The 16477-nt window shown below is 40.5% G+C and overlaps 2 protein-coding genes across 8 annotated transcripts in view; both read right to left on the bottom strand.

Moving 5' to 3' along the window:
• Nucleotides 1–5997: 5997 nt before the first annotated feature.
• LOC129728003 (UPF0729 protein AAEL015238) lies at nt 5998–6580 on the bottom strand. The gene has a single exon (XM_055686356.1). It carries the CDS (start codon nt 6460–6462, stop codon nt 6172–6174), a length of 291 nt encoding a protein of 96 aa, XP_055542331.1. The 5' UTR covers nt 6463–6580; the 3' UTR covers nt 5998–6171.
• A 486-nt stretch (nt 6581–7066) lies between these two features.
• LOC129719044 (guanine nucleotide-releasing factor 2) overlaps nt 7067–16477 on the bottom strand; it is a 115268-nt gene continuing 105857 nt past the window's right edge. For all 7 annotated transcript variants that reach the window (XM_055670400.1, XM_055670396.1, XM_055670399.1 and 4 more), the window contains 6 exons: nt 12462–12630; nt 12015–12374; nt 11792–11944; nt 11604–11729; nt 11408–11539; nt 7067–11339 (listed from right to left, as the gene is read on the bottom strand). In XM_055670400.1, the coding sequence (XP_055526375.1) occupies nt 11198–11339; nt 11408–11539; nt 11604–11729; nt 11792–11944; nt 12015–12374; nt 12462–12630 (1082 nt within the window). In that variant the 3' untranslated portion in view covers nt 7067–11197. The remainder of the gene's footprint in view (nt 11340–11407; nt 11540–11603; nt 11730–11791; nt 11945–12014; nt 12375–12461; nt 12631–16477) is intronic.

Genomic DNA, 16477 nt, shown 5'->3' with positions numbered 1-16477 from the left:
AGGACATGACTGCTGAAAGGTGAAACATTTTTTTCAGTATCCATGTGGACGACTTTACGGTGCTGCCATCCTAAAAATGTTAATAATGTGTACGAATGTTTAGTTCTCAAACATGAAACTTTCCGGAAGAATCAAAAATAATCGGCGCATCATTTAAAATTGAACGTACCATGAGAAATTCCTGATAACCGCTATGAGCACGCTCCACAGTCAAGTTTTCCACTCTCACCGAGGTTAATAAAGCAAAAATCGGGTGCTCCGGTGAACCTGATCATATGCACAATGGTTCTGAAACCTGTCTTGCGACATATGAAACTTTTAGTTTTGGTAGAAGGAGTCCTGAAAATAAATATAACCTCTCAATATAACCCCCACTCTGACAGTCGATTTCACACATTTTTTTCGTACTTTGAAGTTAAAAAAATATGGCAATAGCATGAAGTGCAAAAAATGACAATATCATTAATATGCATGTTATCTTAAGCGTCGAGCTGACCAAACTGCTACACCTTTTTCATATACAATCTTGAACAGCTCAACGATCGATGACGGACTATGCACGATAAATCGGTTTTGCTCATAGTGACAATTTTATGAGAATTTAAATCATCAGATGGCAGCACTAACCGTCGGAAGTCGGTCGTGTTCAAAATGTATGAAAAATATGGAAGTTAGGTATCTTCTTCTAGTTATCTTTGTCTATAACAAGCTATTTATATGAAGAAAATTATTAAAATGCATGAAAAAATGTCAAACTAAATTTAAAAAAAATAACAAGAAACCTAATCCAGCTTTCCACGAGCGATAATGGCGGATGGATTTGACACTTAATGTAGGTTGTCAAACTGCTAGTTCATTGGAAATTTCCATTGAACTGAAACTAGTTAGATGAATTCTCGACTACTTTGTGATAAGATCGTATGTCTAAACGTAAACAAAACGAGTGAGAGATGATCTGTGCTTGTGAAATACAAGGAATATAACTCTCACTCGTTTTGTTGACGTTTAGACATACGACCTTATCACAAATTAGTCGAGAATTTGACACATAATGGAGGTTGTCATACTACTAGTTCAACGGATTTGTCCATTGAACTAGTATTATTTTATGTCAAATCCATACACGGAAAACAAAATCTACCCAACCGGAGGGTACAAACTATCTGGAATGATGTAAACCTTATACAACTTACGTGTTGGGTAATTTTGCAATGCGAAGGCTGAGTCAATTCAACTTAAAAGTTTTTTATGATGCTTTTACTCAATATTGGTGTTTTGATAAAAAGCCAACGTTGAGTAGTTTGAACCCAATATTGGATAAAAAATCAAACTGGTTGAGAAATTCATAACCTAAGTGAAACTTGGACCAACAAGTTGATTTCTTGAAAGTGACAGAGGTTTTTTGAAGTTTGTGTGTGATGAACGGTTTACGAGCATGTTTTTAAGAAATAATAGCCGTCTGTAAAAAGAAGATTAACGACAAGTGCAAAAGTTTTCGTTTCTGTTAATCCCCTATCTCCAGTGATTTGGTTGCATTGGTTAAGCAGCGAACAGACCATACTCCCGAACAGTTGCGGAAAGTGAATAAACAGTACCGGCGTACGCTGGGAGACTACTTCCGGAGACTAGTTCCGGAAAAGTATGCGCACATGGCGCTGATAGCGAACCGTGAGCAATCGGAATATATTTGGGATCCGTTATTCCAACGTACGGGGTGAACACCACCAAGAGTCGTGCAATTTGAAGTGCCTATCATGAGGGTTATCTGCCGAAAACTAAAAAGTAGGATTTACAAGGTTGCGATTAAGGCTATTTGCTAATTTGTTTTCGTTTTAGGTTTTCACAGCGTTTAAGGTGAAACCTCACTGAATCCAAAAATGGCCGACTTCGAGTCACCACTTCGAATTTTTGAAAGCACAAGACTCAGAAAGAGTAATTGCGTTCCCTGTGAAAGTTCTATTTTATGTTTGCTGTGGTGAAGCAAACATAAAATAGGATTTTCTTAGGGAACGCTATGAGATTTCCGAGTCTTGTGCTTTTGAACATTCGAAGTGGTGACTCGAAGTCGGCCATTTTTGGATTCAATGAGGTTTCACCTTAAATCGATTAGTGCGATGTTTTAGCAGGAATTAAAGTTTGTGCGACAGGCCAAAGCCTCACTGTCACTTGGAATGAGTGACACTCTATTGGTAGCGCATTCACGAATATCGTCTTATGATTATGGAAAGGGTCGCAATGGAGGAATTTCAGGTTTCGGGATCCGCTATGAAGGTATGCTGGAGTATTTTATAAGCCTGCGTAGACATGTCATACATGGGGAGAAGAAAGGAAGACTAAATCGGTGAAATGTTTCTGTTCGTGTAAATCGTATCGTTGATTCTTTAATAAACAATGTTATAATTATCATCTCTAACATTTTGGTTTTTATTTGAATGAAATTGAGCGAATTTTACCCAAAAAATTTTTGACATTTTTGTATTTTTGACGGATTATTTCATCTAGTGCGATATACCTACTATTGAATAAATCGGCAACTACTCAAAACTGGCTTCCTGCACGGAATGACTGCGTTGAGTGAAATTGACACGAAGATGGGTACTTTTCGTTTTCCGTGTACAACTAGTACTAGTTCAATGGAAATATCCAATGAACTATAGCAAAAACCTCATATCAAGAAGACTGGGAACTCTGCCTGGGATTGAGCGACAATTTTGGCGGTGCAGTCTGTTGAGTAAAAGTGGAACTGACACATGCTAGTCTGTGTGCTGGCAATGCGAGCGCAAGCCGAACGCACAAACTGGACCACCACATACGCACACTCTGTCTTCGCAGCGATGTAATTACCAGCACTTTCATAGCAAACTTCCACCTTCAATAGATGGAGTGCGCTGTTTGATTTGACGCTTGTCATTTATATGGGATCGATCCAGAGATGCCAGTCTTCTTGATATGATGTTTTTGACTATAGTTAGACAACCTACACATTTAAAAAATTTCGCCGAACCTCGGCATTGTTTGTGCCGAGATTTGGACAGCCGAGTGCTCGGCAACCATCTCGGCTGAATTTTTTTTGCCGAGAATCTCGGAAAACCAATATTTGACAGATGTCATTTTATGCCGAGAATCGCGGTACACAGTTGACTGTGCTCTCGGCAAATCCAGCCGAGAAGCGGCAAACCAGTCTAACGACCTTTCGGTTATATAAGCTGAATGTTCGGCACAGTAACGAGCCGTTTTTTCAGTGGAATCCAATCGCAGAAAATAGTTTTGCTGTGAATCAGGTAGTTTTCTTTCCAAAGATAAATTATAAGCTCGATGAGTTTTAGTAAGTAAAGAAATTTATTCATACTAAATCTTGAATACTTATCTTTATCTTGCTCGCCAGTAGGGCATTGAGCTAAACATCTAATCTAAAATTATGTCTAATGCCTATCCCTAAAACAAATACAAAATTGTATTCACACGAAACTACACTTTTTGAGTTCCAGCCATTTCCCACCAAACTGTACTACATTTTTTTCGGCTACCGGATTGTAAACACTTGTAATTTGCACAAATTTCAGCCAAACTTGTATCTGATTCCTGTTTGCTCACCCGTAACACGCATAAATTTGCACTAAGCAAAATGGCGGCAACTCGTTCATGAGAATGACAGCTGTATTGCCGAAACACGGCAACGAGTAAAATTTGTGCCGAGATACCAGTAATGTTTTTGCTGACCTCGGCATCAACAGTGTTTAACGATAAATTCGGCAAAAAATAGAGACGAGATTCGTCAAGCTTAGTTTTTTGGACGAAGTCTCGGCAAAATGATCTGACAACTGTCGGCAACCGGCATTTTTTTGCTGAAATACCGGTTGAATCCAAAGTTGCCGAGTGAACTCTGATGTTTTTTGCCGAGCTCGAGATCCAGTTTTAAGTGTGTACATTAAATGTCAAATCCATCCGCCATTACCGCTCGTGGAAAGCTGGATTAGACCAGCCCACTGTATCCTGCGTGTTTCATCAGCTTGACAATATCAGTGTGTATGCTTCGTACAGATTTTTTATTGTTTATTTTTGTTATATCATGTACAATGAGAGTTTGCTGTCAACACCTGAGAAACCAACCTCAGGTAGTGTGGGGTTTAACCCACTAAAAACCCTCCAGTCTCCAGCCCATAATACTTTCCGGGACGACTGCTAGCTATTGCTTCAGGGAGCGGTTTTTATGCTCTGTGCAACCTCCTGGCTCTCAGATCTTCTAGCTAATTAGCTAACTAACCTGGAAACTGGAAGTTAGCTGAGACTAGCGTGTATGTGTTCAACCTGTCGTCTGCTTTGCAACTTTGGGACTATTTGTTCGGGTCTTTACACATCCTCTGAACTAGGTTGTCCGGAGTAGTGTCTGGCCCGCTCAATTTCTTCATGTTGCTCCGCGCGCGCGCAAAACGAGGACATACGAAAAAGACATGTTCAGCAGTCTCTTCGGCATCCATGCACTCGGGGCACATGGGGGACCTCGCATGCCCGAACCTGTGTAGATACTGCCTGAAGCAAGCATGACCTGACAGGATCTGTGTCAGGTGGAAGTTTACTTCTCCATGGCGCCCGTCCGGATACCACCGGAATAAGTCGGTGCGTCCTTCTACCTTTCGCGGAATTGGACCATTCCTGCTGCTATCTGATCATCGATAGTTATCTTCTGGTACCTTGTATCACGTTGGTCGAAGCATTCTACGTCCTCCCTAATGGCTATACAGGTCGTGACACTGTACGCATTCGCAACCCTCAGGCACATGAACCTGTAGGTACTGTCCAGTTTACCTCGATAACTAGCGGTTTGGACCACACTGGACCTCCATATCTAAGTATGTACGAAACCACGCTGGCAAAAAGCTTACGTTGCTGCCATCCACCGCTGAGCTATTCGACATCATTCAAAATAGTGCTCTAATAGCCGTTGGAGCCCTCTTGCAAGCTTAGTTGATGTGAGCTTATCGTCAACCATAACCCGCAAGAGCTTTAAAGATCGCTTCAAGGTAATGGTGCAGTCTCCGTTACACCGCCTGAGGACCGGAAGATTTCGTGCGAATCTGGAGGCTGCGAGACCTACCGGATAGGCAATCCGTCTCTTCACCTTACGACTCACGTCGTTATCACACGTTACGAGTGTACCAAGGTAAACAAATACATCAACCACTTCGAAAGTGTCCCCATCAATCGCCACCGCAGCACCAACTACCACGCTCTCTACCAGCCACCATGAGCTTCATTTTGACAGTGTTTGTGGTGAGTTCAACTATCGCAGCTTCGATTCTGAGAGCCGTGAAGGCCTCCTTCAAAGCTCTACGACAAACACCGATGGAATCGATGTCGTCCGCAAAGCCAAGAAGCGTGTGAGACTCCGCTCCTTTACTCTTCAGCTTTCTGCAAACCTTTTCCACATCGTCCAAGGTTGGCGGATCCACAGCTCGTTAGTCCTTCTCAATTTCTCTTCTGTTCCCCTCGATGACTCTTCGACCTTACTCATCGTTCAACACCACTTCGAATGTTGTTTCCAAGATATCTGTTATTGCACATGGCAGACACGGTGCGGTTGCTAATTCCGTTAATCGCTCTATGAAAGCTGCTAAAAGCTTTCCGGCAACGGATACACGAAAACCAAACATTAGCGCACCCCCTAAAAATTTTTGACAGTTTTGAGTTCATGCAATTAAAAGGCCATCCGCTAGTTGCACTGCAACTTTCGTGCAATTAGCGCACGAGTGCTGTATTCTGCGGCCTTTTGAGGCACTTCTACTATTAGAATAAGCGTAAAAAATAATCTCACACAATGTCTATCCAGAAATATGTTCAATTGAAGAATATTGGTCCAGAAATATTAACATTAGAGAAAAGTAATTTAAAAAGTTCAAATAGTAATTTAAGGTACAATGGAATGAAAAAATAACCAGTTAATTTCTCTAACCTGGTAAATGTAAGGAGTTTCATTTTCACAGTAAATTCATGCTGGAATTGTTAATGATGTTATCACCATTACCAAGTTGCTTGTTAATAAATCACTGTTAGCTAAATAATAGACATTATGTTGTTTTACATCAATTTGTTTGCACCGTTTCTTATAGTAAACAGGTTATTAAATTAAAGCATTCATATACATCATTATTCATTCAAAAGTAGGCAACTCTTTCACAGGCTTTTCTTAGTTTCTCCTTCCGTGTTCGGGCTAGCTTCAGCCACATTGGTGCAACTTCCGCTACCATCGGCTCCAGCTTGCACTTCCGGTTTGTTCTTGTCCTTGGCCGGGAACGGGCAAACACCTCCCGCACACTTGAATGGAAACTCTGGTCCAGCTTTGATAACGTTGCCATCCTTGTCCTTCTTCTCCCAAGGGTTCCAAAAGCGTAGCACGTACGGCTGTACGAACTTGTGCCACAGGTACAGCAGCACCGGAATTATGAAACACGGAACACAAACCATTTCAGGGTCGTTTCTTAAATTATTAACTGCAAAATTTCCTGTCAATGTTGATGAGCGCAAATAGAAAATAAACTCCACTTCAAAAAAAAAAATCAATGCACCAGCTGATATATACGGATGAACACTGCCTGCTGTCAAACGAAATGAACTCTGTTGATACCCCATTAAAAAGTTGGTAGCTAGGGATTTACATATCCATCAACCAAATCGGATGGCTGCGTATTAGATCATACGGTTTGTCCACTTCAATCATCAAATTTATCAAACATACTGGACTAATAGAAAACCACGAATTAAGTTGTGCAACCTAATTCGAAAAGATATAATTTTTTTCGTCGAATTATCAAAATAGTACATAGTCTTTTACAACCTGCAGTGACGTACAAAAAACATTTTTCATTTTATTTTTCCAGCTATAGAAAAGCCGAAATAGCTTTAAAAGTTATTTTAGAACACGTAGAATGACTTCTTAATAACACGTTGCTGTATAGCTTCTGCAAACCGCTTTTTAAGCGATGAATTAGGAAGATTTTATATTTGCTTTTTCGAGACAGTTTCGAAAGGACACATAACTTTTATTTTGTAGGAAAAAGAACTTCAACAATTGCTTGATTTCGTAACTGCTAAGTTTATTTCTGCCGTGTATTACAGTAAAAGTAATTGTATCACATCAATTCTTATTCATCAAGTTTGCTTTATTTTAAGTGTGGCTGAAATGTAATCATTACTGTTGAATGCATTTACGTTATTGTTAGCTACCCGATAGCCACCCACCTGTTAGTCAATGTGTTTGGAGTGCCTTACTCAGTAATGCTTTAGGATATATTATATGTTGTATGATACTGTGTTCAGTTATTGCACGAACATAAATAACTTGAAGATATTTTAGCCGTTTATCAAAGTCCATCATCACCCGTTGGTTGCCGTATCATTAGTTTTGTTCTCACTTTTAAAAGTATGTATTTTATGCAACATCTATTCGTGTAAAAGTTATGCACTAACGCTAAATTGGGTTTGGTTCAAAACTAAAAATATGCTTCATTATTTCCAAATACTTGTATAATATCCTTTTCCTTCTAGTCTTTCGACAGATTTTCTCTTCATTTTTTTGATTTAATTCGCTTATTTCAAATATAAATAGATAATTGCATTAATTCTCACTGTTTTGCAGGTACAACGCTTTCGCGTTGACCATTTTGGAATCTAAATACCCGATTAGTTCAAGTTTGGACATACCTAGCATACTATCTAGATATCTAAACTTGTTTACGTTCAACTAGAAGAGGATTTTTTTTTTTATTAGCTTCCGAGTATTTTCCAGCACATTTACATTTATATTTATATAAAAAGCGAAATTTCGTTAGTTTGATTATGGTAACGTAAAAGAGAAGCTGTTTGTTCTAAGTGGTTCGCTACTTGGCAAAAAGTCTTGTTCGTCACCCGCTTTCTTCATTTTTCTAAACGTCTCTAGTCCCGTTCCAAGAATTGCTGCCGTACACTTCTTCGAAGCAGGGATTTCTGACTGTGATTTGTTAGCACATGATATGTGTTTTCGGTTAGTTAGTAAAACATTACCTCTGTCCTTGTAGTAGACAACGACAAACAGCTGAACGTCGGGAAATGGGTAAAAGTGTTTTGGTCCAGCGTATAAATGCTTGGTAGGTTCTAGAGAGTATAGTCTATTCGATTAATTTCACCTAATATTCTAGTAATACAAATGTGCTACACTTATCGTTGCTTGCTTTTTCTATGATGTGCTATCCTTCTTTGCTAGGTGTGTGATAAACTGACTGATTATTAATGATGAACCCAAAACAGGTTGATACAAAACTCACGGTGACGTAGAAAACCTTTTAAAATTTGAGTTATTACCGAATACGATATCAAACTTATGAAAATTAGGAGTATACAAGTATGATTCAGCAGAGCTTAGGGACACAATCGTTTTTTTTTTTGTTTTCGCCTATTTTCCGTCAGCCTAGTTCCGCCTCTGTGCATATCACCGACGCCAGGGGACGACTCCACCCAGGGCTCTAACTTACGACTTGTTGATTAACCCAGGGGCGCCAACGGCTTTATTTCCTCATACGATGGAAGGTGTGATCCCAGAGTTTTTTCGCCTCAGAAAATCTCCTGGTGTCGGATCTAGTCAGTTGAACAACAGCTAAACAAGCTCTGTTTATTAGATTTGATTGAATAAAAGCCAAATAAGATACCAAAAAAGCTTTTCAGGAAAAAGATTCTGGGTTAATCTTCAAATGTTTCTTGACAGGAAGTCAAGATGTGTTCAATTCTTTTTTTATATAATTAGGTCAATCAGTAACTCGGAAGTGATGAGTACAAAAAGCATTAGAAAGTTGACGATGAAGAAACTACAGCGGCAGAATCAAGGATTGAGTAGAATCGCATCTTTTTTACTCGGGATAACATTTCTCACACATTCACACCTGAGAGTAACGAGCGCAAAAGTTGACATTTTTTCTCCTTGTTCATAATCTGTCATCCTTCATTCTAATCGAGGCGTAAACCCACGGATTTCCACACAGCTCTAGATTCTTTAGATCCATTTAAGTTGTTTTTAACAAAGTTACATACCTTGTCTTTCATATTCAGGCATCCCGAGAACAATTCACCACTTGAAACACTAAAAATTGAGATATTTATTTATCTAATAGAAAGGAAGGCTACATAAACAAAACACGAAGAAGTTACTAGCCTCGCCTCAGCTTTTCGAAGCAAAATACGATTTTCTACACGCCTACTTTGTGATGTGTCTGCCAATTTATTCAACTGCTTAGTTCATTCGACATAATAGAGACTTATGGGGGCTCATTAAATGCCACAATTCAACCAGAATGTCTAACTGAATTTTCCGGTGTGTGCCACGTGATGTAAGGGGACCTTTTCAGAGGTCTTTCGAATTTAATAATGAATTACAGGGCTTCGGTTGAGCGCAAGCATCCTCAAGATTACCTTCCGAAAAATTTCGGATAGCAAAGCAAAGCCTTGCGGATCTATTTCGATTCGGAACTTGACCTTTTGGTTTTATACACAGACTTCGCAGCCCACTGTTTGGTACTAACATTAACAGTCTCTCCCAACCCGAGACTCGAGCCTATGACGACTGGCTAGTATCGTAACTCGAGACCAAATGAACAGCTTATTTCTTTCAACTGTATCGTACGCTGCTTTAAAAGCTAAAAACAGATTATGTGTCCAGCAGTTTGTGCGGCAACTACCTTGTGGCACACTCTTGCTCCGCAGTTGATCTACCATCTCGAAAAATTCTGCGCATATTCTCACAGCTTTGCGTTCATTTTCCATCGATCTTTCTGAAATCCATCTGAAAACGCAAAATTCTCTGTCACCTGCGACTGGTTACGTTACGCAACCAAAGCGCAAGAAACAGAACAGAAACAGAAACATTCGGGTGTTTCCGGGTGTGTATTTGAATGTCTACTCAAAACTCATTCGTATAGATGAACAGGATGAGATAAGTGTTCGAAGTCGCTGAGTGCAAAACAAAACTCTGGTTCTTCATCCAACAATCCAACAGTAGATACTTTTCCACACAATACGACAAAACGTTAATGTGACAGTAATTTCACCTAGCAGTATGATCAGAAGTACACTCGAATTAGCCTGCGGTTCAGTTGTAAATATTTGTTATAATATATTAGTAAGTATGCTTCCTATCGACAATTGCGGTAGTTATGACTTGTTGATCATGTTAGATTTGATTCGTTGTTTCAAATATTTTGCTTCTTCATTGTTGCACATTTTGGTTATTGATGGAATTCGCATTCAACATCTAATAGTCTGTGTACTTGCAGCAGTAGATTAACGTTAAAGCATTGCGTTGACTATTTTGTTAGTGTGTTTATGTGTGACTGTTCGTTCCTGGTAGTAAATTTTATTATTTTTTATTGACCTCTATACAACGCTTGGAACGAAAGTCTAACTAAAACCCGACATATAATTGTGTGAAATAAACCTATGAAATCTGGGAAGTTTCTTGATAGAAAACAGAATAAAAAGAAAATAAACTAAACTGAGTGGTTCAAAATAAGAGTTTATTCATTTTGAATGCTGTTGGTGTGAGTGTATTTATGTTTGGAGATTTCCAGCGCTAGTTATATTTACTTTAGCACTAATGTTTGATAATTTTTGCTTTGCTTTTGACTACCACATAACACTTAACGGTTTTGCGTTTTTTTGTCTGTTATTTACAATTTGCATTAGGGTTACTTCTGGTAAAGGTTTTATACGATACTAGATAATCATACAATTGCAGAAAAAATCCCTTTCTTTCTATACTGATTGCTTTCCTATATTACCTATCGAAACATAGTGGGAACCACAGCTTCGAAAAATCTAGCGAAAAGGGAACTAAACAACAGGAAAAAAAAACACTAAAATAAAATCAATGAAATTTTCGGCGAAGTCCGGACATTCGGTATCGAAAAATGTGGGAACCAAAATAAAAATAAGGTTCATAGTAAACGAAAATAATTTAAAAACAACTAGCTTATACATGTAAAAAGCATTTTTGGCATTGTAATGACGATACCTCTCACGCTGGGCAGCCCCCCTCCCCTTTCGTCAGGTGGTCGTGGTCCACTGGCTGCGATTAATGTTGCTTTCGCTGCCGCTGCTATTGAGCGGATTTTCTCTGCTCCTGCAGCAGCATCGCTTGTTCATGTTCGTCACTGCCTTTCAGACAGTTCAGCTTATACTAATTGCTCGTTGCGTTAGTCTTCCGCCCGCCCCGCGGCTTGATACTCTCGGAAATTTGCCACATCGCGTCCTCGTCTAGGCAGTTCTCGAAGTTGTCAAGGAAACCGATTATCTTCTCGTTCTTTTTAAATTGGTACGATCTAAAAAAAAACGTTGATTGAGTTGTTAGTTTTAAACTTATTATTCTATTTAACGAAAAAAAACCTACCCCTTCTTGAAACGTTTCATATTTACAACGATGTGGTACTGTTGCCATCGTTTCGAGAAGTTAATCGAACCATCCTGCAGCAAGTCCGGATTGCCGATATGCACAAAAGTTAGATCCTGAAGAACAAGACCACTGCCGAGAAATGTAACGTTAGTTGGAACGAAGCAAAGGAACATTTCAAAAAGATAAATCTTACATATATGGTATGCAGGGAGGATTGGTTTCAGCTAATGCCTGACGGTAGGCTCGGAAGCTAGAACTTGAATCGATTAGTGCGCAGTACTCCTTAAGACCCTCAGTTATAGTGCGATGCCATTCCAGTCTGGAAAATTGAATAATTATGTAAGTATGCAATCCACTCCACTCTAAATGATCTACACTTACCGTCTTATTGGTGCGGAATCCAGCGCCGACAGTAGCGCCAAGTACGAGTTGTAATTGTTGATCTTTCGTAAATGCTTCATTATCTTGATAAACTTAATCACATGTTTTTCTCTATCTTTGGCATCTTCCTGTCTCAAAATTTGCGACCGCGCCCTGCAAAATAATTAATCAACGTATCGTTAACACAATACGATTTTTTCGATAGGCCACGACAAACACTCACCAATAGGACATTTTGTTGAAATGCTCGGTGAAGGTGGTCAGATTCGGGGACCGTTCCTCGTTCTGTTCTTGGGCCCAGATGAGCACTTCAGGGATTTCGATCTTATGGAACAACTCCGCATCTAGCAGCGTCATTTGTTCGGCAATTTCAGCCGATTTTAGATCCAACAGGCTGGGCGGGGATGTCATCACCTCGCGCGCCAGCGTGCACGATTCCTTGTACATTTTTTGCTTGTACAATGTGACCTTCTCGATCAGCTTTACCCGCAGCAATTTGGCCATGGTGAGATGTCCGGCGCACACCAACTGGTAGACGAAGTTCATTAGAATCTCCAGCAGTCGGCGGGAGAGATCCGGGCTTCTGCGTGTTTGGAAAAGGCGTTTAAGGAGGTTATGAAGCATTAGAGGCGTGCTGGATGGAAGAACTTTGTGACGAGGTGAAACTTACGTTAGGTCGTTAACTACCCGCACCAACAGCGAGAATGATTCTTTGGCGGCTTTCTGCTTTACGTCGATCATCTGACAGTGGAACAGCGAGTACCGATGGGTTAACTTCTGGATTAGTTCCAACGGAGAGATGAAGGTGCGGAAAGTCGTGATAAATGCTTCGCCGTAAGCTATTTCGGCCGAGGAGAAGAATTTAGTTTGAATGGGGTTTTAGTGTGCGAATAAAATCAAAGTTGTTTTTTTTATATATATATTAATATCTAAGCAAAACTATATCGTGCATTTCAATGGCATTCTCTTTGGTCAAAACTAGTTATAATGAATGCAATTTTCAATACGATATTAGCTAATGAATAACGGAAAGGTAGGGTGAATATTTATGTTTCGGTATAAGTAGCATCACTTGATGTTTAGCAAATCAGAGAGTGTATCACAAAATCCAAAAGGAGTTTCTGATGAGATGACCATTTATGCGTATTGAGGATCAAGGACAGATTCTTTAGTTACAATTTTTTTAATGTGTACGCGCCGACAAACGATGAAGTCAACGACGTAAAGGAGGGTTCTTCGAGCTCCTTGAGCAAACGTACGGAGAGTGCCACAACCCGACATGAAGGTCGTCATCGGAGGTATGAACGCACATATCGGACGAGAGAAATTTGTTCGGGAGCGAACGGCTGTATAGTGCAATTCACCTGTTTATCTTAAGGGTATGGTCTGAGGAAAAACTACCTACGCACTGGTTGGAAGGACTCGAATGCCTTATCTATAAGAAAGACCATAGGTTCGACTGTAATAACTATCGAGACCTAACCATCCTTATTTTCCTGTTCCAAAGACTGAGGCCATTGCAGGAAGCCTTTGTTTGTGATACCAGAGCGGGTGTCGAACAGGACGTGCAAGTAGGCCTCCAAATGTCGAATTCTACGATTAATAATCAGTGGCAAGCTGGAAAATTATGGGCGTGGTTGTGAAAAATTCAGGCGAGTCCAACAGGTCGATTGCGAAACAGTTGGAAATCAACCATCCAGACCCAGACGTCCCAGCGGCGAAAAAGCAGAAACGAACGACCATGTAAAAGCAATGAAGATGAGGAATTACTTCACGTGCATTCCAAATCTTTAGATTCGAGACGTGTACAAGAAGGTCAATTCTTTCGTCTGGTTTGTTCAGAAGACAGTGAAACGCCAGATTTCATGTCTTCAAGGTTAGGAAGGCGCCCAAGCGAACCAAACAAAATACGGTGGCCAAATTTCACACCAGGAAGCTGTATCACAAGTGGTTGGTGTAGCCGAAATGCATCGTAATGGACGACAAGCCCTACATTAAAGCGGATACCAAGCAATTTCCGGCTTGGAGCTTTTCAATGGCAAGTCCCGGGAAAAGAAGGCCGACAAATTTGCTAAAAAGTTTTTGGTGTGGCAGGCAATCTATGAGTACAGCAAATTCAGCAGACCGTATATAACGACAGGCACTATCAACGGCAAAATATATGACGAATACATCCAGGAGCGTCTGCTGCCCTTCCTCTAATCCAAGCTTGTAAACGATTATTACTTTCATTTGATTCACTTCGTTAATGGGCATCACAATTCACAGTAGGCTTTCGCTCGTAAATGTAGAACGTCCGTCGGCTCTCAAACATAGAAAGAATGGTTATTTTACATTCGCGCATCGCTCATTCGTTTTGCGATGTTGTTTTGTTTTATTTCTGTCTATTCAAGAAACTCGGACACGCGATTCCCGGTTTGCGTTCCACCGAATTGTGCAAAAGAACAAGAAAAATACGGCCTGTACCACTGGTACGGTTTATTTCGTGGTGTTTTGGCGCTAGAGTGCATTCGGCGGCCATTTTGAAAAGGTCCATTGAAAATTTGATACACGTTGCCAAGAAAAGTGATTTTTCCGTAGAAAAAAAGCAAATCAATAGATCGTTGCACGATGACGTCACAAAACAAGAAGAAGAAAGAGATTTGACAGTTGTCGCGGGTTTGTTTACAAAGAAAAATTTTCGGCTCGAATAGAAAAGCGGAAGTTTCTTGTTAAAAATTGTGTTTCCAAGAATAAACCAAAAGATCACAGTAACGAATTTGCATAGGCGGAGAATTTTCCCATCTTTTTCGTACTCGTATCATGAATTTTCACTCCGATCACATAAAAAGTGAATAGAACACCTTGTAAACAAACCCGTGGGAAGTGTCAGAAAAGTGAGGTTATTTTTCGTGTGCAATGATCTATTCACAAGGAAAGAATACGATTGTGTGTGCTTGTGACGTAATATGAAACATATGTAAAGATGGAATATATGTAAAGATGTCACGAAGAGCTCGAAAGGCGTATCTAGAATGCATTTACGTTCCGGGAAGCTGAAAATGTGTTTGTTCGCGACATCCACTGGATCTCCGATCCAATCGCCTTAGTGAAGTCGAGTCCAGTTCTCAGTGTTTTTAGACAGAAAAGGCAACAGAATCGCTACTGCAAAACAGAAAGATGACCGAGTCTGTCGCAGCATTAGAACAGTGCCTCCGCATGACCTAAGGTAAGACGGAACGGATCCGACAAACGATTGATTGAGCAAAATCCGATAACGGTAAATTTAGCCGTTATTCCCTTCGTTTATCTACCAAAACCGTTGATGCTGCCTATGATGATTATAACAAGTTCTTGACTCGGATTTTCAAGACGGATCCGAGCAAGAAGGATGAATTCGAAGCGAAGTTCGTAGATTTTGAGGAGCTCTAAGAATTCTTCCGAAATGAATCCAGACGTACGGAAATAATCCAGACGTACGATGTCATCAAATGAGCGATTGCTGACCTCACTGCAGCAGAAGGACAATGCAAGTTTCTTGAATACTCTGTCCTACAACCTGGTACCAGTAGAAAGCCAGTACCGGACCAGATAGTGCCGTCCATGTTGCTCCAACAGACAGCCTGCGTTTGAGGGGAACTATGACAACATGAACATCGTCAACAAATGTTCCTGGAGACTCACCTGCCACTAAGCTACATTATCTTGAAAGGGCTTTGGTCGGGAGAGCGCATGGTTCGATTGACTAACAAACGTTAAATGATAGCAACTACGAGGGTGCATGGAGGTTCCTAACGAAGAAGTGCGAAAACCTTCGCATGGTTCTCTTGCTGAGCTGAGATCGTTACTTGACGTTGTGGAGAAGCGCTTGGAATTCCGGGCGTTCCACAACTTGAAGATGGAGGATGAGTTTTCGAAAACTATTGTTGTGATCCTGATTGCATCCTAATTTAATATCGATACCGCAAGGCCTGGGAGCATTTGTAGTAATCAAAAGCATAAGATCGAAGATTGCGATTCGTTCAAGAAAATGAATGTAACCGTTCAAGAAATGAAAGCAGCCGATATAAAAAGGCAAAGCAATTTGGCCTCTGTTTTGCTTACCTCAAGAAGGGACATCGTACGGTGAACTGTAAGCTGGAGGACAGTAAATGGTGTCCGTGTAAAAAGAAGCATGATCCACTGATGCACGGCGAAAAGAAGAAGGAAACTTCGGAAGAGGCAACAGAGAAGACTGAGGCGAAAACGGTTGTTGAAGGTTTCAGATCAAAGAATAAGGCAAAGAAGATAGAAGGGAAGTGCGAAGTTACAGTCATCCCCGTTCTAGACCGGAAGTAGGTATTATTGACGACTCCGGTCGTTGACATGATCGACATACTAGCATTGCGCAAAAGTTTCCAAAGGATGAGTAATCTGTTACTCTTGCCGAAGGAATATTAAAATAATCCTGTGTTAGGGGTGAATGGAGCCCAATTTACGGTGAAGTTCAAAATCTCTGCCACTGTGAAGTCCAGAACAAGTGCCTGCTTTTTCGTTAAGGATTATCTCGTAGTGCCTCGAGTGGCACGCACACTATTCTCCATGAAACTAGATGCTGCGGGTTGGCTTAAGACTGGCAGATTCGAAGCTCTGTGACCCAAGTCTGGTTCACATTTTGATCGGTGCTGAGGTATTTTACGGTCTAGTTCAAGCTGGGAGATGCTCACG

The sequence above is a fragment of the Wyeomyia smithii genome, chromosome 1 (genome assembly GCF_029784165.1).
Source record: "Wyeomyia smithii strain HCP4-BCI-WySm-NY-G18 chromosome 1, ASM2978416v1, whole genome shotgun sequence".
Classification (NCBI taxonomy): domain Eukaryota; kingdom Metazoa; phylum Arthropoda; class Insecta; order Diptera; family Culicidae; genus Wyeomyia; species Wyeomyia smithii.
Note: the sequence above shows the minus strand (reverse complement) of the source record. Positions and strands in the feature narration are given on the sequence as shown.